The sequence below is a fragment of the Eptesicus fuscus genome, chromosome 9 (assembly GCF_027574615.1).
Source record: "Eptesicus fuscus isolate TK198812 chromosome 9, DD_ASM_mEF_20220401, whole genome shotgun sequence".
Lineage (NCBI taxonomy): Eukaryota > Metazoa > Chordata > Mammalia > Chiroptera > Vespertilionidae > Eptesicus > Eptesicus fuscus.
In genome coordinates, this window is record NC_072481.1 from 19,307,969 (window position 1) to 19,331,230 (window position 23,262).

Genomic DNA, 23,262 nt, shown 5'->3' on the forward strand with positions numbered 1-23,262 from the left:
ACCAATATGAATCTTTTCAACCTGGACCGTTTTCGTTTTGAAAAAAGGAATAAGATTGAGGAAGCGCCCGCCCGAAGCAACACCTCAACCCTCCCAGCCTGGCCCTTCTTCACCAATTTCTCTTTTTGCCGAAGAGGAGAATGCTGAAGGGTATGTTAGCAGGGCAGGCAGCCCTGATTCAGATATAACTGAAAAAACAGAAGATTCTAGTGTTCCAGAAACTACAGTAAATGAAAGAAAACGAAGTATATCATATTTAAAGAATCAAGGAGGAATATACTATATTGATTTGTCTTCTGATAGTGAAGATATTGTTTCTCCAAACTGCTCCAATACAGTTCAAGAGAAAAAATTCAACAAAGACACAGAGATTATAGTTTCTGAGCCATCTGAAGATGAGTCCCAAGGCCTTCCTGCCATGACAGGTAGAAATAATGATATTTCAGAACTATAAGACCTTTCGGAGTTGGAAGACCTTAAAGATGCTAAACTTCAGACCTTGAAGGAACTGTTCCCAAAAAGAAGTGACAATGATTTACTTAAGTTGATTAAGTCAACCAGCACAATGTATGGAGCAATTGCTGCTGCCTTGCTGATGTTTGGTGATGCAGGTGGTGGACCCAGGAAAAGAAAGTTATCTTCTTCAGACACAAAAGAGGAAGATGAATTTAATGATAATCAACCCATAAAAAAGAAGAGACTAGATCATGGAGAGGAATCAAATGAATCTCAGAATCTAGCAGTAATTGGAAAAAGCAGGAAAGTATTGTATTGTAATTGCAAAAGGAATTTCCCCATTTGGGTAGAAAGGAACTAAGGGACGTACTCAAGGAACATGAATATGCACAGAAGCCTTAGAATCTTTAAAAGTGTTTGCAGAAGATCAAGAATATGCTTCACAAAGTGAGTTTCCAAATGGAAAAGAAGTTTCTTCAAGAAGTCACAATTATCCTAAAAGTATAGCTAAAGCAAAACTAAAACAGAAATATGCCATGAAAGCACAAAATGGGTTTAACAAGAAACGTAAAAAAAAAAGTATTTAATCCGAAGAGAGTTACTGAAGACTGAATATGATTCAGGTTCTGATGCAGGTAGTTCACTAGATGAGGACTATAGTAGTGGTGAAGAAGTGATGGAGGATGGCTATAAAGGTAAAATTCTTCACTTCATTCAAGATGCTTCAGTTGCTGAACTTACTTTGATTCCTCAGTGTTCTCAGAAAAAGGCTCAGAAGGTAACAGAACTCTGGCCCTTTAATAGTTGAGAAGCTCTCTTCACAAAGATGTCCAAAACTAATGGCTTATCAGAAAATTTGATATGGCACTGTAAAACATTGATCCAAGAAAGAGATGTAGTTATAAGACTTATGAACATATGTGAAGACATTTCAAATAAATTGACGAAACAAGTTACCATGCTCACTGGAAATGGAGGTGGATGAAACATAGCACAACCCTCTATTTTATTTTATTTTGTTGTTTGTTTGTTTTTTAATATATTTTATTGATTTTTTTACAGAGAGCAAGGGAGAGGGATAGAGAGCTAGAAACATCGATGAGAGAGAAACATCGACCAGCTGCCTCCTGCACACCCCCTACCGGGGATGTGCCCGCAACCAATGTACATGCCCTTGACCGGAATTGAACCCGGGACCTTTCAGTCCGCAGGCCGATGCTCTATCCACTGAGCCAAACCGGTTTCGGCACGACCCTCTATTTTGAATCAAAGTTTATCACTCAAGCCCTAGCAGAAGGTTGGTTTGAATTGGTTGGCATTGGTACATAAAACATGGACTCAATGGCATGTTGGCCGATGAAATGGGCCTAGGAAAAACTATTCAAGCCATTGCATTCCTGGCATATCTCTATCTCATTTGATCATTGTACCTGTGTCAACTATAGATAACTGGTTAAGGGAAGTTAATTTATGGTGCCCCATGTTGGGCGCCAGATGTGAATTCCCACGTCCCGTGTGGTTCAGGGTTCGTGCTCTGGAAGAGGGGCTGCACGCAAATGAAAGAGACAAGACAAGAAACAATAATTTGGAAATATTGGGGGACTAGGCGGGAGCCCAGCTCAAGAGGGAGGACTCCGCCTTGCCATCCTTTTATTCAATTTGGGATATACCTATAGCCCTTAGGCAGGCAATTTCCAGTAACAGGCTGACTGTCTTATCAGTAAGGATTTACATGACTGTCTGGTGGGGAAGTTGCTTCAGCTACCATTGTCTGGACTAAACAGTGAGTTTACAGCCTTGACCTTTGCCAAAACTCAAGGGTCACCAGCCTTCCAGGTTCCTTGTTCACACCTCTCTGCTAGTGAAGACAATGGTTGGCTTCCCGCAGTGTCTAGAAGAATATCCAACAAATTGTTAATAATAATTACCTCTGGGCAGTTCACTTTGCTAAAGAAGAGATGTAAATGGAAGAGGGATTTACATCTTTTGCAGTTTTTAAAACAAAATTATTTTAATAAAGTCCAACAGCTGGTCTTTGGATATTAAAGCCACACTCTAGCCTTGGAGACTACTATGCTGCAAATTGCATTTTGGCATTATAAATGGCTTACCAGTAGTTTCCAAGCTAGCAGTAAGCAATCTGTAATAAAGTTTCTCATTTTATGTTGATTGGGATTTAATGAAATGGAAACTCATCCCCATGCCTATAGAGCATGCGCCTCTTTTGGTCTGAAGACAGATTTTCTTATTTAGTGTACTTGCCATAGCTGCCAGTATCTAAGAGTCCCATCCCTACTGGAGCATTTATGTGACACTTTGGGGACTCTGTGAGTATTAAAGGCCTGCCGCCTTCCAGCAGTCAGTCTTCAACTCACTTGTGTACATGCCCTGTCAGATGATGGCTCTGATTGTGGTTGCCAGCTTACGAGTGAATCTGTCAGTTTGACTGCTGTGCTGAGTGAGACCAGCCTGGGAGGGAGAGTTCAGGGAGCCAAAAAATTAGGTGGAAACTGTGAGTTCTAATCCTGGGCTCTTCTATAGGTGTATTGGATAACTTGAGCAGTTGACTTTCCTACAATGTAGGTATTTTAGATTCCCCTCCCTTAAAGGGGAAGATTATTAAATCCCACCCTGAAAGGACTGAGCATGAAGTAACATCTCCAGATTTTAACATTTTTGGTTCAGGAAGATAGACTCTAATTTGAATTATTTTTCTCAAGACTTCTATTCTCAGAATTCTTTACTACTCCGTTGAAGGTCCTTTCCCAGTATTCAGCTCTAAATTAGATTTTCTTTTCCCCTCTCATGATATTGTCCAGTAGAACTTTCTGTGATAATGGGAGTGTTCTGTTTCTGTTCTGATGTGTATCCTGACGCAACCAATCAATTCTCCAGACACCAGCTGGGTATCTTAACAATACAATTAAATTCTGACACTGTCTACCTAGAGTTAGTGTCAGATCCCCCACGTTAAAGGGGGTCATTCCCAGAAGACGCCAGTTGCAAGTTCTAAGGCATCTGTACTTCTGACTGACTGGTTATGAATCAGAGGGTCCCACGACACTCTCCACAAGTTTGATAATTTGCTACAACAGCTCACAGAATTCAGAAAAACACTTTTGTTATGTTTGAGGTTTATAATAAAGTATACAATCAGGAACAGCTCAATGGAAGAGATGCATAGGGCAGGTTATGGCAGAGGAGCACACTGAGCTACCATGTCCTTTCTGGCATACCATCCTCCCAGCAATCGGACGTGTTCACTAACCTGAAGCTCTCTGACTGTCATTGTTCAAGAATTTTTGTAGAGTGCCATCTCCAACCTCTCCCCCTTTTTTTCTGGAGACCTATGGGGCTGAAAGTTCCAACTCTGTAATCACTTGGTCATTCTGGGGCCTAGTCCCATCCAGAGACTGTCTAGGAGCCCCACCCAGAAACATCCATTAGTATAAACTCTGGTGTGATCTGAAGGGGTTTATTATAAATAACAAAAGACACGCCTGTCACTGGGGAAATTTCAAGAGTTTAGGAGTTTTATGCAGGGACTGGGGACAAAAATCAAATATATTTGTGTTATATCACATCTGTACAGTTACATGGCTCGTGATCACCAGACCGAAAATAACCTTTGAGATCAGGTGGGGAAAGGACAAATGGTCAATGCCATTGTTAGGGTTTTTGGCTGGTGATGGGGGCTGTGAAAGAATTCACAACTAAAAGAAGAGAGATACAGAGAGAGAGTTTATTTTATTTTCCACAAAGGTAAAGGGCTGGTGTATTGTTAATTAATACAAAGGCAAGAAATAAACCGTGGCCTGCTTATTTATTTATTTATTTATTTTAAATTCTTTATTATTGAAAGTATTACATATGTCTCCTTTTTCCCTAGTTGACCTCTCCCCTTACCTGAGGATATTTTTTCATTGATTTTTAGAGAGAGGGAAAGGCAGAGAAAAATATCGATCTATTGGTTGCCTCTTGCATGCACCCGACCAGGGCCTGGACTGGGGAAGGAGCCTGCAACCAAGGTACGTGCCCTTGACCAGAATCAAACCTGGGACCCTTTGGTCCGCAAGCTGACGTTCTACCCACTGAGCCAAACCGGCTAGGGCTTGCCTGCTCTTTTAAAGGGTAATGGCTGCTGTAGCTAGAAGGGAGGAGGATTTTTGGGCTGAAATTGAGTAGACGTCAGAGAGGTTGTCTTTGAAAAGTTTGTTTTAGTCAGGGCAGATATCCTAGGGAGGTATCTTTATTAGTATTTGTACAAGTCTGTAAAACATTCTTAGAGCAAAAGTTACAGAGTTTAAAAGGTGGGCAGATTGGGTTTGCAAGGAAGAGAGTAGAGCCTTTCTATTAACGAGAAACATTCTGGCCCCCTCTATTAACTAGAAACTCCCAGGGTCATTAGAACCCCAGGGATGGGTATGCAAGAATATAGCCTTGAAAGTAGCTTGTTTTGTCTTATAGTTTGAAGAGAGGGGCTGTTGGAGTCAGAGGAGCTAACAGTCTTGTGGTTTAATTACCTGGTGTTTCTCATAAATTGTGGAAGACTATAACAAAGAAAAAGAAAGACTTTTTTCCCCCCCTGTCCTTACAGCCATTATTTCTTCGGTTTTTGGTACTCCAATAAATAGACTTTCTGTAAAGAAAAAGAATGTTCCAGTAAAGAAAAATACATCTCAAATACATTAATTAGAGGTTCAACATTAATTTTCCTTTCCTCTAGGCTAGGGCATCTGAGTTTTCTCTCCTGATTTTCCAGTTAGATTGCTCTGCTCATTACATCATTGTAGGGGAAAAGAACCCCAACTCCTTGAAATATATCCAATTTAGAGATTATGTAATGGTCTAAAATTAAAAGTGTGGGGTATATAAAACACTTGGAGGACCCAGAGTTATTCAGAGATAGGCTATCACCTCTAAGGTCAGCTGAAGTAGGTTGGTGAGGCCCAGTGACCATGGTCAGAGAAAGCAGAGGCTTCAATAGGAGCTCCAAACAGAGAGGGCCGATACTTTGAGTTATAGGTGCGTGCCCACATCTGTGTGAATGCTCGTGTGTGAGAGAGAGATGGAGAGAAAGAGAATAAAGGTTAATGATTTTCCCAAAAAACTTTAGGGAGGGCAGCTATTTTATTTATTTATTTTACATATATATTTTTACTGATTTCTGAGAGGAAGGGCGAGGGAGAGAGAGATAGAAACATCAATATGAGAGAGAATCATTGATTGGCTGCCTCCTGCACGCCCCCTACTAGGGATCGAGCCCACAACCCAGGCATGTGCCCTTGTCTGGAATCAAACCTGGGACCCTTCAGTCCACAAGCCAATGCTCTATCCACTGAGCCAAACCAGCCATGGCGGAAGGGCAGTTATTTTAGATATAAATTTTTGTTTTATCTATCAGTTTTTTTTCTTTAGTTTGATTCCTGGTTTATATTCATTCAAGATATTGTTTATATATTTTCCTCAGAATAGAAATAGTTTCCTCTATGATTAAAACATTTGAAAACAAAAAAACCCTGTAATTCTATACCCTATTTTAACCATTGTGATAGCATTTTTATAGCAGTTCTTTGTCATTTTTAAAATCTAGTTTAAGCATTCATAATCACATTATACAATTTTATATTGTATTTCGTTGTTTACATGGAAAATGCTATCTCCAATACATCTCAAATATATTAATTAGTTATAATGCTTGGCACATAGTAGGCACTTAATAAATATTCACTAAAAATGAATTATTGACATATTTTTATGTAATCTTTGAACATCATTTAAAATATATATTTTTATTGATTTCGGAGAGGGAGGGAGAGAGATAGAAACATCAATGATAAGAGAGAATTATTGATCGGCTGCCTTCTGCATGCCCTCTGTTGGAGATTGAGCCTGCAACCCGGGCATGTGCCCTGACCGACAGGGAGTCGAACCATGACTTCCTGGTCCATAGGTTGATGCTCAACCACTGAGTCATGCTGACCGGGCTTGAACATCATTTTTAGTGGGCCATCAAGTGGCTATCTATACTAAAGTTCATTTTCCATTACTCTACTGTTGGATATTAAGTTATTTCTCATTTTTCTCTGTTTTAAAAATACATTGCACATTTTGATGTAGATTGCTTTCCCAGATGCATATAGCCTTTTCTGTGTATAAGATTATTTTCTTAGGATAGAGTCCCAAAGTGATTATGTGCCAAATTAATTATTAGTCTGGGACAGACTAATAATTATGCAAGGAACAGAATACAATTGAGAAACATTTTGTTAATTTTGCTGGGGAGTACAGGATTAATCTGGCTTCCACCAGGGCTTTATCAAGTTGCTCCGTTTACACCTGCAGGGCTTTGTCTCTTTGATTTCCTCTGGCTGACTCTTGCCACCTGGTGGTAAAAATGGGCATTGATAACTTTTTGTAGTTCATAATCCTGATAAGCGTCTTAAGAATGATTATTTGATTTGGATGATTTAACTATTGTCTTGTGTCTGACCCTGAACCAATGAATTGCAATGGCCGAGGATGTGAAGTACCTTTTTTTTTTTTTTTTTAATGTTAGAGAGAGAGGAAGGGAGAGAGGGAAACATTAATTTGTTATTCTACTTATTTATGCATTCATTGGTTGATTCTTGTATGTGCCCTGACCGGGCATCGAACCTGCAACCTTGGCATATTGGGACGATGCTGTAACCAACTGAGCTACTCGGCTGGGGCATAAACTACCTTGATTGACTAAGCCTGTTTTAATGTGCCCACAATTGGAGGTTAGGTCAGCTCCAATCAAATTACATGGATTGACCAGACTACTTTAGAATGTAATAAAGATGTTTTCTCAGTAAAGAACCTTGGCAGACAGGAAAAGGATATCTGTTGTAAATGTTTTATTAAGTATCAGTAAGTTATTTAATAACTAGAGGCCCAGTGCACGAAATTCGTGCACAGGTAGGGTCCCTAGGCCTGGCTGGTGATCAGGGCCAATCAGGGCCTTCCTTCGTTTCACGCTGCCCCCTAGTGGTCAGCACACGTCATAGCAAGTGGTCAAACTCTCAGTAGGTCAAACTCCTGAGGAGATAATTTGCATATTAGCCTTTTATTATATAGGATTATTGCAGAATTTAATTATTTTAAAATTAATTTTATTAAATGTTTTATCATTCTTGATAGCATTGCTAAGTGATTTCTAAAAATTTATACTAATTCTAGCAATATTTTTATTTTAATATATTCTCATCAACTTTGGGTACTGTTATTTTCTAAATATTTTGCTAATTTAATAGATTAAAAATTGTACTTTATTTATATTTCCTTTTTTCACTTAACATTTATGACAATTATCTTTTATAACTGTAATTTAAATAGCTGCTTACTCTTGCTTTTGATAGATTTACCATACCTTACCACGCTATTTCTCAATTATTGGACATTTAGGTTATTTAAAAATTTTTATTTTTGCCGAAACCGGTTTGGCTCAGTGGATAGAGCGTCGGCCTGTGGACTCAAGGGTCCCAGGTTCGATTCTGGTCAGGGGCATGTACCTTGGTTGCGGGCACATCCCCGGTGGGGGGTGTGCAGGAGGCAGCTGATCGATGTTTCTCTCTCATCGATGTTTCTAGCTCTCTGTCCCTCTCTCTTCCTCTCTGTAAAAAAATCAATAAAATATTTTTAAAAAAAATTTATTTTTAACCTTTGTAGGTAATAATACTGCAAGTATTTTTTTTCCCCTGCAAGTATTTTTATATGCCCATAGGTTTTTGCCTCTATGAGATTTTTCTTTTGGAAAAATTTCAATGATGATATTTTTGCATCAAAGGTATAAACATCTTTATGCCCTTTGCTTTAAAGAATTTTACCAACTTGTATTTTTATTGTATAGTTATTGTATCATATCTTACTAACATTGAACACTATTTTAAAGAATATTTGTTAGTTGATTAGATATAAAAAGTGATCTCAAATAGTTTTAATTTGTAATTTTAAATTAATGAATCTTTTTTAGTGAATTCCCAACTTCCATCTTCCTGTTACCTTGTTATTTAGAGTATAAACACCAGATGTAGAGCATCACACCAGACATACCTTGTGCTTAATTTTATTTCTTTTTCTTCTGCCCAGGTCTGGTCCATCGAACTCACATGTCATCCTGTCGTGTGGATAAGCCTTCTGAGATAGTAGATGTTGGAGACAAAGTATGGGTGAAGCTTATTGGCCGAGAGGTAAAGTTCTGTGCTAATTGCATTTGGTTAGAAAGGATTAGGAAAAGCCAGGATTTTCTTGGTATTTTAATGTGGTGAGTGTGTATATGTTAATTGTGGCTAAGAATCTTATTTTGAATCCTGTTCCATAATCTGTCCTGAATATAAACATTCTGGCTGGTTCTCCTCTCAAACTGAGAAGGAATGGTGTGAAGTACAATAAGTGTAGTACAAAAGGACGTAGAGTTTACAGTCCCTTTTCCTAATACCTGGCACCATGCAACATGAGGAAAGTGAGAAAGCTCTGAAGGACCCTGATACAGCTCACTTGAGGGTATGTGGGCTACGGGTCATTCATTCATATGTAATTTTATAATTTTTATTTTTAACCTTTGTAGATAATAATACTGCAAGTATTGTTATATGCCCATCGGTTTATGGGAAGACCACAAAAGAAATATGAGCATATACTGAGGTCTGCTCTGCTACCAGGGGAGACAGCCTGAAAGAGATACTATTCAACAATATTCGAGTGCTTAATATACGTTAGGTCTGAGGGATACAAGAGTGAACTAGACATAGATGACCCCAGCTGTTATAGAGCTTATATAGAATATAACTGGAGAAGAGAAAGAAAAACAAATAATTAAAGAATATTGTAAGTGCTATAATGGGTTCAAACAATATCAGAGGTAGGTTTAGAATTCAGGCGTCCTCAAACTACGGCCCACGGGCCACATGCGGGTGTTTTTGCCTTTTTGTTTTTTTACTTCAAAATAAGATATGTGCAGTGTGCATAGGAATTTGTTCATAGTTTTTTTTAAACTATAGTCTGGCCCTCCACCGGTCTGAGGGACAGTGAACTGGCCCCTGTTTAAAAAGTTTGAGGACCCCTGGTTTAGATAAAGTTGTCAGGAATGGGCTTTCTGAGGAGATGGCGTATGAGCTGGGAAGGAAGTAGTCATGAAAAGCTGGGATAAGTATACTCTAGGTAGAGAATAGCTGGTCAAAGACCCTGAAGTAAAGAAGGGCTTCAGATGCTGGAGGAAGCAAAAGAAAACCAATGTGATTAATAATTGTCCTCATATATATAGAGGATCTAGACCAAATCCAAAGGAGATCTAGCTCAGTGGTCGGCAAACTGCAGCTCGAGAGCCATATGCGGCTCTTTGGCCCCTTGAGTTTTTAGCAAAGGCCGGCTTAGGAGTACCCTAATCCTACCTTATAATAGAGAAACATGCAAATTGACCGCACCTCTGCTATGCCCACAGCCAATCAGAGTGAACAAGATGGCGGTTAATTTGCATATGCGGGCGCTGAGTGGCCTGGGTCCAGGAAACATCCTCCGGACCCAGGACACTCCTAGCCTGTAGGCCTGTGCTTAGGTCCTGAGCGGCAGGGGTCCCGGAACGCCCCCTGGCTACTCAGAGCCTATGGGTGTAGGCGCCAAGCAACCTGGCGGGCAGAATATCCCCGCGTCGCTATAGCAACACGGGGATGTTCCGCCCCGCCCCAGCGGCTTGCAAAGGCTCCTGCACAAAGCGGCGGTTTGGGGCCACGCCCCCCAGCCAGGTGCCCAGGACCGGGGGCTGCCGCTGGCCTCTGGGGTGTTCCGAGACCCTGGCGGCCACTGCTGTGTGCTGCCCGGGGTCCCTGCAAGCCCCCAGCCTGAGCGCCTGGCTGGGGGCGTGGCCCCAAACTGCTGCTTTGTGCAGGAGCCTTTGCAAGCGGTTTGGGGCCACGCCCCCAGCCAGGCGCCTGGGACCGGGGGCTGCCGCTGGCCTCTGGGGTGTGCCGAGACCCTGGCAGCCACTGCTGAGTGCTGCCCGGGGTCCCTGCAAGCCCCAAGCCTGAGGCCCATGGTCAAGGTTGGCTGCTGGCCTCCCCAAGCCACTTGCAAAGGCTCCTGCACAAAGCGGCGGTTTGGGGCCACGCCCCCAGCCAGGCGGCCAGGACCAGGGGCTGCTGCTGGCCTCCTGGGTTTGCCGAGACCCTGGCAGCCACCGCTTCGTGCTGCCCAGGGTCCCTGCAAGCCTCGAGCCTGGGGCCCATGGTGGGGCTGGCTGCTGGCCTTGGGGCATTTGGAGACGGGGATGTTCCCACCCCGCCCCAGAGGCTTTCCAAGCTCCAGCACCAAGTGGCAGATTGTGTCCATGCCCCAAGCCTAGCGCCCTCCACAGGAGGATGGCTGCTGGCCTCTGGGGTGTGCGGAGATCCCGGCAGCCACCACTGGGTGGCAGGGACACGCCCCTAGCCCAGTAGACACAACCCAGGGGCTGCATGAGCTGCAGAGGATACACCTTTTTAAAAAAAATTTTTATTGATTTATTTATTTTTTTTTTACAGAGAAGAGGGGAGAGGGATAGACAGTCAGAAATATCAATGAGAGAGAAACATCCATTAGCTGCCTCCTGCACACTCCCCACTAGGGATATGCCTCCAACCAAGGTACATGCCGTTAACAGGAATCAAACCTGGGACCCTTCAGTCTGCAGGCCCATGGTCTATCCACTGAGCCAAACCATTTTGAGAGTAAATACCTTTTCTGACAACTCATTGGCTAAGCTCCCTGTAGGCCACCAATTGCAGTGTTCTTGGTAATTTGGGTTATAAGAATCCAAGAAGGTAATCTAGGGTTTTTCCACCACACTCTTGAAGGAAAAAATGAAGGTCCCTTGAGGGGTCCCAGATTGGAGAGACTGCAGGCTGGGCTGAGGGACAACACCCCCCGCAACCCCCCCTCCCCGCTGTGCACGAATTCGTGCACCGGGCCTCTAGTCCTATCTAATAAAAGAGTGATATGCAAATTGACCATCATTCTAACAATAAGATGGCCGCCCCCATGTGGACACAAGATGGGCCAGCAGTGGAGGGCAGTTAGGGGTGATTGGGCCAGCAGAGGAGGGCAGTTGGGGGTGACCAGGCCAGCAGGGGAGGGCAGTTGTGAGGGAGCAGGCCTGCAAGGGAGGACAGTTGTGGGGGCGACCCAGGCCTGCCGAGGAGGGCAGTTGGGGGGTACCAGGCTGGCAGAGTAGGGCAGTTGGGGGGGGACAAGGCCTGCTGGGGAGGACAGTTGTGGGGGGGACAAGGCCTGCAGGGGAGGACAGTTGCAGGGGACCAGGCCTGCAGGGGAGGGCAGTTGCAGGGGACCAGGCCGGCAGAGGAGCGCAGTTGGGGGTGACCAGGAGGGGCAGTTGTGGACAATCAGGCCAGCAGGGGAGGACAGTTACGGGTGATCGGGCTGGCAGAGGAGCGCAGTTGGGGGTGACCAGGCCTGCAGGGGAGGGCAGTTGTCGGGGACCAGGCCTGCAGAGGAGGGTAGTTGTGGGGGGACCCAGGCCTGCAGGGGAAGGCAGTTGGGGGGGACCAGGCCTGCAGGGGAGGGCAGTTGGGGGGGACCCAGGCCTGCAAGGGAGGGTAGTTGGGGGGACCAGGCCTGCAGGGGAGGGCAGTTAGGGGTGACCGGGATGGCAGAGGAGCGCAGTTGGGGGGGACCAGGCCTGCAGGGGAGGGTAGTTGGGGGGACCCAGGCCTGCAGGGGAGGGCAGTTGAGGGGACCAGGCCTGCAGGGGAGGGCAGTTAGGAGTGACCGGGACGGCAGAGGAGCGCAGTTGGGGGGGGAACCAGGCCTGCAGGGGAGGACAGTTGGGGGCAATCGGGCCAGCAGGGGAGCAGTTAGGCGTCTATCAGGCTGGCAGAGGAGTGGTTAAGGAGTGATCAGGCTGGCAAGCAGAAGCGGTTAGGGGCAATCAGGCAGGCAGGCGAGCAGTTGGGAGCCAGCAGCCCTGGATTGTGAGAGGGATGTCCAACTGCCCGGTGGGATCGGGCCTAAACAGGCAGTCGGACATCCCTCAAGGGGTCCCAGATTGGAGAGGGTACAGGCTGGGCTGAGGGACACACCCTCCCCCGTGCACAAATTCATGCACCGGGCCTCTAGTTAAGTTAATAATAATGTACCTACCTATATAGTTTAAGTTTAAAAAATTTGGCTCTCAAAAGAAATTTCAATTGTTGTACTGTTGTTATTTGGCTCTGTTGACTAATGAGTTTGCCGACCACTGATATAGCCTATTGGAATGTTCTGAAACCCATTCTGCGCTTTTGGATCTCTCGATCATTATGCTGAATTTACCTGGAAGAAACAGCTTTTATTTTCTGCTGGGTTACTTTGACAGACCTTGGATTTGGGGACAACCATTTTTGTCTTTCCCCACAAGAGGGGCAAAAAGAGATGAAAACCATTTCCTAAAATTCTTCTACCACAGAGCCTGCCTATTATGCTTGTTAGCACCACCAGTGCTCCTAGCACAGGACCTTGGCTATTAGAGGAGTACTGTTTGTTATGACGACAAAAATTTCTATTCTTAGATAATTCTAGATCAGTGGTCTAAATGATGTACTTTGACCTTTTGGTGACTTTGTTTTCATCTTTTTCAGATGAAAAATGATAGGATAAAAGTATCTCTCTCCATGAAAGTTGTCAACCAAGGGACTGGGAAGGACCTCGACCCCAACAACGTTATCATTGAGTAGGTAAAAGGTTTGGAAAGGCTAACATTCTTCTACCTCTCAAACCATGGAGTGCTATAGTGAATCAGGCTGACGGGAAACCCTGCCATTTATAGACTGTGTATTGAGTTCTATAACCTCTCTGTCCTTGGTTTTTAGAGGTACTGGTATAGTGTTATATATACTTGTAACATGCAAAGCTCCCAGCACCGAAGTGCTCCGTTGTGGGTTTTGGTTTTTTTCCCTTACTCTTTTTCTGCTTCTGCCCTTTAGCCAGTCAACAAGCAAGTATTCATGAAGTACATGTTATTTGCTACTCTCCTAGCATTGGGACTAAAAAAGGAAGAGACCCAGTGGGAGGGGAGGGTAATCTAGGAGCAATTCCAATGGTGTTTAGATGCCTGTGTCTTGGGATGCACTGTATTCTGAACACTACATCTTACTTTCACTGGCTCTTCTTTTTTTTTTTTAATATATTTTTATTGATTTCAGAGAGAGAGAGAGGGAGATAAAAACATCAATGATGAGAGAGAATCATTAATCAGCTGCCTCCTTCACGTCCCCCACTGGGGATCGAGCCCGCAACCCGTGCATGTGTTGTTGACCGGAATTGAACCCGGGACCCTTCAGTCCACAGGCTGATGCTCTATACACTGAGCCAAACCAGCTAGGGCTCATTGGCTCTTCTGACTTTTAATTTGGCAGTGGAAGATTTTCTATTTATGTAGGATAATGTCTGGTGATACAGGGAATTTACCATCTGTATTTCTTGAATATATGCCAGTGATTTCTAACCAGGGGCTCCTAGGTCCTTTTTTGTTGTTATTGTTCTTTTTATTTTCTATTTTCCCCCCTAGATCCTTAAAACCTCTTCAAAAGGAGTCTTGGGGATTTATTAACTATTTCCAGTGTTTCAGAAAGCCAACCAAAATCATACATTTATCCTCACATTAACCATGACATTATGTTGTTGCTTTTGATGATAAAGTATCATATTTACCTCATACTAATCAGGTGCTCTCTATGATAGTTATGATATCAATTTTTAGAAAATAATTAAAAAATGTTGCATGAGTGATATCTTGATGGTGAAAAGTTTGGAAACCCTACGTTTATTGTACTCAGTGAAATCACTTTGGACATGAAGGTATTTTACCTAAAAGGAAGGGAAGTGATATTTATTGAATACATACTATGTGCCAGGTATTGTGCAAGGCAATTTATGTGCATTAGTGCATCTGATTCTCATAACAACCTGCAAAGTAGATATTTTCTCCATTTTACTTTATATCTCTAGTCTCTAACGTGATGCTTGGTAATAACTTGCCTAGGGTTTTATAGCAAATAATAGTGAGTTAGGATTTTTAATCTGTCTCCCTGACATTAAAGCTAATCCCCTTTATACTACATGATGCCTCTAGCAGTTGCATGTAATTTACAGAGTTTTTCATATATCTGTAATTTAGTCTCTAAATATTGACATGTTTGTAGGGCTGATTATTGACAAAACACTTTCCATTTATAGTAGGAATCTTTTATAACTCTGCTCAGAAATGTTATCTAATTCTGGCATTTATCAATTGCATTATAATAAATTGTTTCCGCTCCAAATAATTTTACGCTGTGCAGCCTCATTAAAAACCAGTGAAATTTCCCAAAGCCACCTTTGTAAGGGTAAAATATGAAAATAAGTAAGATAAAAGAGCTACCTCTCTTTCTCAAAACAAGAATAGGGAAGGGAAAGGGCTCCCTGGATGTTTACACTGGATGTGTTTCCTTGTATAGACTGTTTCTAGTAATAACCAAGTACTTTGTTGTAAACTGTTTGTAGAGCTGCATCCAGAAAAGAAGCATGGCATGGTGAAATGATGACAGGTTTTAGAGTAGACCTGAATCAGAAAAAGTTCTAGTTCTTCCCCAGAGTAGTATGACTTTGAGCAGATTATCTAGCCTCCCTGAACTATAACATCTTCACTATAAAATGACACCTACCTCTCAGAAATGATAGAATGATTTAAATAAAATCTTGTTTGTAAAGAGCCTAGCTTATTGTTTAGTCTATCATAGAAACTTAATTTATAATAGCTAATTGTGGTTACTGTTTTAAAATGTCTCTTTGTTTTTCTTCTAATATCTGAAATTATCATATCTTTTCTTTTGAAAGAATAGATAAGACCCATGAGAAAATGCGCTACATCTTAACTTTCTTATCTCCCATAGTACCTGATGTATAGCAGTCATTTAGTTAGTGCATTCATTTATTCCTTTATTCAACAAGTGTTTATTGGGTTCATATTCTGTTTGAGGTACAATGGCAATACCAAGATTTCTGCCCAAGAACCTTACTGCCTAGTGTAATGAAATAATTATGCAAGTAACTTTAATATAAGGCAACAAGTAATAAGTGCTAAAGGAGTGGTTGAAAGAAAGGATTCTAGTCCTGGCCCAGTGTCGCTCAGTAGGTTGGAGCATCGTCCCATACACCTAAAGGTCATGGGTTCTATTCCCAGTCAGGGCACATATCTAGGTTGTGAGTTCAATCCCTGGTTTGGGCATGGAAGGCAACCAGTGTTTCTCTCTCCCTCTCCCTCCCTCATTCCCTTTCTTCCCCTCTCTCTAAAATATCAATGAGCATGCCCTCAGGTGAGGATTAAAAAAAGAAAGAAAGAAAGGTTTCTAGGAATTAGCTTGAAGAGAAAGAGTTGATTTAAGGCCCTGGTGATCAGAGAAGAGGTGGCATTTGAGCTAGTTCTTGAGGAATGGATAAGATTTTGTCAGGCAGCAGTGGAAGGAATGGCATTCGAGGCAGTAGAAGTGGTTTGAGGAGCCTGGCCATTGTGGTTCAGTGGTTGAGCATCAACCCATGAATCAAGAGGTGTCCATCTGGAGACAGTAGAGTAGTCTGGGTGGCTAGAGCATATTGTACAAGTAAAGATGTGGCTGGAAAAATAGGTTAGCCGGTAAAAGGACTTGAATGCCAAAGTAAGGAATTTGGACTTGTTTTTTCAGGAAGTCTTTAAAGGTCTTTTATATCCAGGCGTGACCTTGTAAGGGTTGTAGGGGACTTAGCAAGGTGCATAATTATCTCTTTATCCTCTGTGCATCAATGAGATGAAGTCTAGTTTCATTCATAATTATTAATTCAGATCCTTGTCCTGAATGAAAAAAGTCTACTTCACGCCATTGCTTTTAGTGCCCATCTCCTTATGCCCAACACTTTTCCTTCTTTCTCCCTTCTACCTGCCAAAAGCAAAACAAAAACCCAACATACAGCATTACCTTGTAGTATCTCTGGCCACATCTCTTAAGCGGGCCCACTGTCACAGTATCCTTTTCATTACAGGCAAGAAGAGAGGCGGAGGCGGTCCTTCCAGGATTACACTGGGCAGAAAATCACCCTTGAGGCTGTCCTGAACACTACCTGTAAGAAGTGTGGCTGTAAAGGTAAGGTGAAGCCTCTGCCATTTCAGTCTGTCTCTCCTTGTGGGCGGACCCTGTACTGGATGAGTAAGTAGCCTAGTGAGTTTAGTTCACCCTGTTTTTAAGCCAAGTGATGGCTTGACCTGTTCATGCTGTTATTCCTACCAGACTTACATCAGAGTTCATGGCTTGCTACTTTTTCTGTTTCCTTTTCTGAATGCTAGCCCTGCTGCTGGCTCTGGTGGTGACACTATTATACTATCACCACCTCTTCTCACCTCTCTGCAGCTAATGCCCTACTTGGGCAAGGCCCCAGGTACTCTGCCAGGAAGGTAAGAGTGTTGGAATATGATTAACACTGTAATACATTTTATCTCCAAAGGATCATTATTGTTCTGCTGCAATAATTAAGCAACTTAGAAATATATTCTTTAAGGATTAAAGTTAAACCCTTTCTTGCTCATCTCTTTAACTTCAGAGTTCTGAATGCAGTATCCTTTTAGTAATAAAGAACACTCTCTAGTCATTTCCTTTTAGCTCTGCTTCCTCAGGTTTCCTCTAGTCTTACTCAAATATTAAAGAGCTCTTTCAGCCTGACTTCCTTGTTGGAGCTGTAATGAGAGGGATTGCCAACTTCTCATTTCAGAGTGGCCTCAATTTGTCACCACTTCTCCCGAGCTTTCCATCTACCTAGCCTTGTTGATTTTTCTACAGTGACTGATAGCATATTTGTGCCCTGGTTGAGGTTGTGGGGTTTAAGCCCCTATTTATCATTAATGTACAGGGAGGAAGGAAAAATGAACTGGAGAGAAAGAATACCTCCTCAGGGGAATTGTGGGAGCATTCCAAATATTTGGAAAACTATTCTGTATTCTTCTTTCAGGCACCATCCAGCTTCTGGATTCAGAGTTACAAAGTAGTTTACATGTTGCTTTTGATGGTTTTATCCAATTATGTGTGCCCCTGAGATAGGGTCTACAGTAAGCTCAGCAAAACCAGCTCTGTAGGAACTGTTAAAGGGGCCCTTGATAGCACTGTAGGCTCAGGGAAGGTGTACCTTCAACTTGTGTCCACCAGGTATAACATGAGGCAGAGAAGAAAAATGAGAGATGGAATTTAGCTAGTCAGCAAAGGCTGGGCCAAAGGTGGTTGGTTTTGGTGCAGCAGAAAGAGTACAAGGCAGGGGGCACAAGCCCCTAGGTAAGTTTTACTTCTGCTGCTATCTGTGTGACCTTGCACTACTTCTCTACTCTGGGCCTTCATGTCCTCTGCAAATGCAGTGTTGAATTTGATTATCTCTAAGGCCCTTGCCAGACCTGACAGTCTGTGCATGTCAAATGCCCTAGGTGACTGTGCCTGTCTCTCTGTGTGTTAGCTTGGATGCTGCCTTCCTGCCAGCTGTCTGAGAGCTATCTTTCTTCAGGACCTTGGTCTGCCACTTGGCTCACTCTGCTAAACATTCTGCTCTATGAAACAACCTTTTGTTGTCAGGAATAAGTTCCAAATAGATCTTTAAAAATTACTAAGCTTCATTGCTAATAGAGGGCAGTACCAGCCTGCATCCTCGTCTGTATCTTCTGCCATTTCCAAAGCAGCGCTAGTGTTTCCCACAGCTTCAGGACCAGCTGCAAGTCAGGCTCTGGTTGAGTGAGCAATGTCATTTTGAGGTGACAGAAAATCTGTTCCAAATCCAATAGCTGCTCTGAATGAACTTGGTAATACCTCCTGAACCAGCTAGCCCTTCCAGGAGACTCTGGGGAAGATTCACCTGCTGAGAGCAACGACTGCTTTTTCCTCCCAACTCTTCTACTTCTCTTCTGCAGGCCACTTTGCAAAGGATTGTTTCATGCAACCAGGTGGGACCAAATACTCTCTGATACCTGATGAGGATGAGGAAAAGGTAGAGGCAAAGGCAGCAGATTTTGATAAGGCTGACCCTACAAAGAATTCTAGGAAAAGAAAGAAGGTGAGTGCTATCTTGCTTTTATTTTATTTATCATGTTTTTTGTTTTAGAATGAAAATGTACTTTGCACAGAAATGTAAGAAATGCTGAAAAACATAAAGAATATTAGGATCTCCTGTAATCTTTCTACCCAGGGAAACTCTTATAGTATTTTTGGTATGTTCTAATGTTTTTATAGGTAATAATTAATACACACACTCACAGACACACACACACACATATGTGTGTGTGTGTGTATATGTGTGTGTATATATATATGCACAAAATTATAGTCATCCTAGACAATTTATACCCTACTTCTTTTATTATACTTACTAAAAGCATTTTCTGGTGTCCTTATGTGTTCTTCAAAAACTTGATTTAAGAGCCACTGTGTGATGTTTTATTTAACAACTAGAGGCCTGATGCATGAAATTTGTGCAAGGGTAGGCCCTTGCAGCCCCAGCTTCGTCCGGAAGGTCGTCCAGACGGTTGTTCTGCTGTTCAGTCTAATTAGCTTATTAGCTCTTTATTATAAAGGATTTTTCTATTGTTGGATATTTTTTTATTATTTCCAACCTAAATTTTTGGCCACATATCTTATTGTTTTCTTTGGTTGCATTCTTAAAAAGATTACTGAATTAGGACTTTAAGGCTCTTGATACATTTTGTCAAATTATTATTCCAGAAAGTGGTGGATGAGCGTGCCTGTCTCAGTGTGTTCTGTCTCTTATCTACGTAGTACTTACAGCAGAAGAATTCATAAAACAGACATTGTGGTGCACAAAAACTGCATTTGTAATTTGTCGCATGATACACAGAGGAAATGAAAAACTATGCAACGGTTTGGTCAGGAGATAGTGGTTCTCATGCTGTGCAGTGTTTTTCTAATTGTGGCCAGTTATTAAGTTTGGGGGTTTTGATTTGTTTTGTTTAAAGCTTTAGCAGACTTTTGTTGCGGTCAACTTGTTTCAGACATTGCAAACTGAGGAATACAAAAACTGTGATCAAGTCCTTGCTCTCAGTGTGCATTATCTTACAAATTAAGATGTTTTAATTTTAAACAAGTGTTATCTTCACCCTGACTGGCATGGCTCAGAGGTTAGAGTATCAGTCTGCCAACCGAAGGGTCTCAGTTTCAGTACCACCAAAGGTACATACCTGGGTTGCAGTTCCCTGCCGGGGTTGGGTTGTGTGCGAGAGGCAATCAATTGATATGGTTCTCTCAAATCAATGTTTCTCTCCTCTCTCTGCCCCCCCTTTCCACTTTCTCTCAAAATCAATGGAAAAAATACCCTCGTGTGAGGATTAACAAAAAATAAATAAGTAAGTAAGTAAGTAAATAAAGTATCTTCCATTGAGGATTAACAACAAAAAAAGTCTTCATTCTATAGGTGAGAAAATGGGTGTATTTTAACATTATAAGAATTAGCTAAATATATGAATAATAATTTATTGACCTGTATTTTCTCTCCCTGGGTGATAACATCCTTTCTAAGACTTTGTCTCGATGGCATCCACATACCTAACTAGTATCTCAAACTTTGGCTACGAGTCCATCAGATGTAAATTTGAGGCCCATACCAGCTATGTAAATTTGGGCTCTCTAACTTCATTTAATTTTCAAAGTGGGATTGTTCTGGTCTTTGATGAGAGTGTTCCTTGCAGAGGGATACCCAGCTCCCAAAAATAGATATAAAGTACTGACAAATAAATGCTTAATTAATGTTGGCCATCATAACTACCATTATCTCTTCTTTAGCCCTCCTTCCTACACATACACACACATACTCACCCCCTCACCATAAAAACAACAACCCAAACTCTGGTTTCTACCCTTCTATCTTGCATTGCTTGTTTTAATGATACCTCAATTATATTTTTTCCACTCCCACTGCTACTGTACATTTCATCCTCTCACAACTCACATTTAGACTGTTGAACTAGCTTAGGGAGATTTTTAAAATGTATATTTTGTTGCCAACCTCTTAGTATCAAGTTCACAGACCCTGGCCTCTGACTTTGTTTTAAAAGCACCTTCTTTATCTCATTGATTGATTCTCTTTATTATGATTTTTCACCCTCTGCTTTAACTCTGAATGTTGGAGTGCACCAAGGCTGTCTCATTACTCCCTTCTCTTTTCTGGCTACCTTCTCCCTAGGTAATCTCTTCCTGTTCTGTGGTTTTGCGTACAATTTTATGCGAATAATCCCCAAGTTAAGTGTTTGTATCCTTTTTAAAAAATTCAAATCTGTAATTCTATCCCTCACTTTTTCTCTGGAACCTTAGGTTTAGATATTTGACTGCCCACTTGACATCTTTGACCAAACTTAACACACCCCAAATTTTAAAATTTCCTACCCAAAGCTGCTCCTTCTACATTCTGCTCTATCTCAGTGAATAGATCACCATTCACCCAGTTGCTTAAGCCAAAATCTGCAGCCTTTGTGTATGTTTGTTTTTTAATTGTGGTAAAATACAGATAACATAAATTTTATCATCTTAATCATTTTGAAAGTGTACATTCTTTGACATGAAGTAAATTCAGACTGCTGTGCAATCAGTACTGCCATTTATTTCCAGAACTCTTTTCATCTTGCAAAACTGAAAGTCTATACACATTAAATAATAATTCCTCATTTTCGCCTGCCCCAACCCCTGGTAACCACTATTCTGCTTCTGTCTCTATGATTTAGACTTCCCTAGAAACCTCATTAAGTGGAACCATACAGTCTTTGTCTTTTTGTGACTGTCTTGTTTGACATAGTATAATGTCCTCAGGGTGTAGCATGTGTCAGAATCTCCTTAATATTTCATGTAAGTATATACCATATTTTACTTATTCATTCATTCATTGTTGACACTTGGGTTGCTTCTACCTTTTGGCTGTTGTGAATAATGCTGCTATAAATATAGTTGTACAAATATTTCTTCCAGACCCTGTTTTCCATTCCTTTGGGGATATACCCAGAAGTAGAGTTGCTGGATCATATATGGTGATCCTATTTTGAAAAAATTATTCTTTTTAAGGAATCACTGTACTGTTTTTCCACAGTGACTGCACCATTTCACATTCCTACCAACAGTGCAGAGGATTACAATAGAGTGTAGTGTTTTATAATTGTCACTTAGGTAAAAGTAGTTGTTGGTGGTGTTCAGTTCTTTTATGTCTTTTCTCATTTAATTTTTTAATTCCCCAAAGAGGGTTGTTAAAATATCCAATCAGACCATATATCTTCCTGTTTAAAATTCTTCAACGATGCCCTAGCCAGTTTGGCTCAGTGGATAGAGCATCGGCCTGTGGCCCTGGTCAGAGCTTGTGCAAGAGGCAACTAATTGATGTGTTTCTCTCACATTGATGTTTCTCTCTGTCTTTCCCTCTCTCTTCCACTCTCCCTAAAAGTCAATGGAAAAATATCCTCTGGTGAGGATCAACAACAGCAACAAATAATCTTTAGTGATTTTTCCATTATACTTAAAATCCAGAATGCCTCCTGTGAAAACAGATTGTCTAACCCTGTTCCTTTTCAGCTACAACCTTTAGCTGGTAGTAACTTATATCTAGCTAAAACATTGTTTTGTCTTTTTTATGTGTTTATTATTTTTTATTAAATATCTTTTATTGATTTCAGAGAAGGGAGAGGGAGAGAGAGATAGGAACATTAATGATGAGAATCATTGATCAGCTGCCTCCTGCATGTCCCAAAAAGGGATTGAGCCCGCAACCCAGGCATATGCCCTTGACCAGAATCAAACCTGGGACCCTTCAGTCTACAGGCCGATGCTCTATCTATTGAGCCAAACCAGTAGGGCTATGTGTTTATTTTTATAGTTATCTTCTATGTTGGCAAGGGATGTAAGATTTATATTTACAGTTATGTTATAAAGTTTCCCTTTCAAGAAAAACTTTTTAAAGTAAAAAGAAAAATAATAAAATTTTAAGTAAACAAATAGCAAGTTCTAAACACATGGAAGAAAAATTGTGGCAAAATTATAGCAATAACTAACACTTGGAAAACATTGATTTAGAGCAGTGGCGGTATTATTTTAGTTTGGTAATATTCTGTGAATCAAAGAAATAGAAATTAGCAAAAGTCCTGCTTCTAGTGCCTTCCAGAAGCCTTTTGCAAACCTTTAGCATTGCCAGATTTAGCCTAGTTCCTTCACAGAGGCAACTCTGGATCCACTCAGCCTGCAGTATTGCTTTAGTTTAAACATAGGATTTGGCTTTACATACCTTCATTTCTTGAAGTTTCTGAAGCTTCCTTGTAGAGATCTGAGGACTTGATTTAAAGAGGGAAAAGGGAAGTTTCCACTACATAATTTTATTATCTTATACTAGAGGCCTGATACACGAAATTCATGCAAGAGTAAGCCTTCCTTCCCCCAGCTGATGGCACCGGCTTCCCTCCAGCACCCGGAACCCTGGCTTCCCTCGCAGCCCCGGCTTTGTCCAGAAGGTCATCTGGTCTAATTAGCATATTATGCTTTTATTATTGTACACTAGTGGCCCAATGCACAAATGAAGATTCGTGCAAGAATGGACCTTCGTTCCCCTGGCTGCCGGCACCACCTTCGCTCTTGCCGAAGCAGCCTTTCTGCTCCGGCCCAGAGCCCCCTTTCTGCCTTCCCACGCTGCCCAGAGGCCAGAAGTGGCTGGGGTGGTGTGGAACACCTACTTCCCGCCCCCAGCTCAGTGCCTGTGTATGCAAATTAACATGGCAGCTTTGTTGGGTTAATT

The 23,262-nt window shown here is 41.8% G+C and overlaps 1 protein-coding gene and 1 pseudogene across 10 annotated transcripts in view; both read left to right on the forward strand.

Annotated features, from left to right (window-relative positions):
- The window catches only part of ZCCHC17 (zinc finger CCHC-type containing 17), a 57,253-nt gene that overhangs the window by 19,251 nt on the left and 14,740 nt on the right, over positions 1-23,262 (forward strand). For 7 of the 10 annotated variants that reach the window (XM_054720593.1, XM_054720586.1, XM_008147959.3 and 4 more), the window contains 4 exons: positions 8,569-8,669; positions 13,086-13,177; positions 16,501-16,601; positions 18,401-18,543. In XM_054720593.1, coding sequence (XP_054576568.1) covers positions 8,569-8,669; positions 13,086-13,177; positions 16,501-16,601; positions 18,401-18,543 — 437 coding nt within the window. Of the gene's footprint in view, positions 1-4,345; positions 4,485-8,568; positions 8,670-13,085; positions 13,178-16,500; positions 16,602-18,400; positions 18,544-23,262 lie in introns of all 10 variants that reach the window. The other 3 variants (XM_054720589.1, XM_054720587.1, XM_054720588.1) reach the window with 1 other exon arrangement.
- On the forward strand, positions 7-2,888 carry LOC129150177 (SWI/SNF-related matrix-associated actin-dependent regulator of chromatin subfamily A containing DEAD/H box 1-like; annotated as a pseudogene).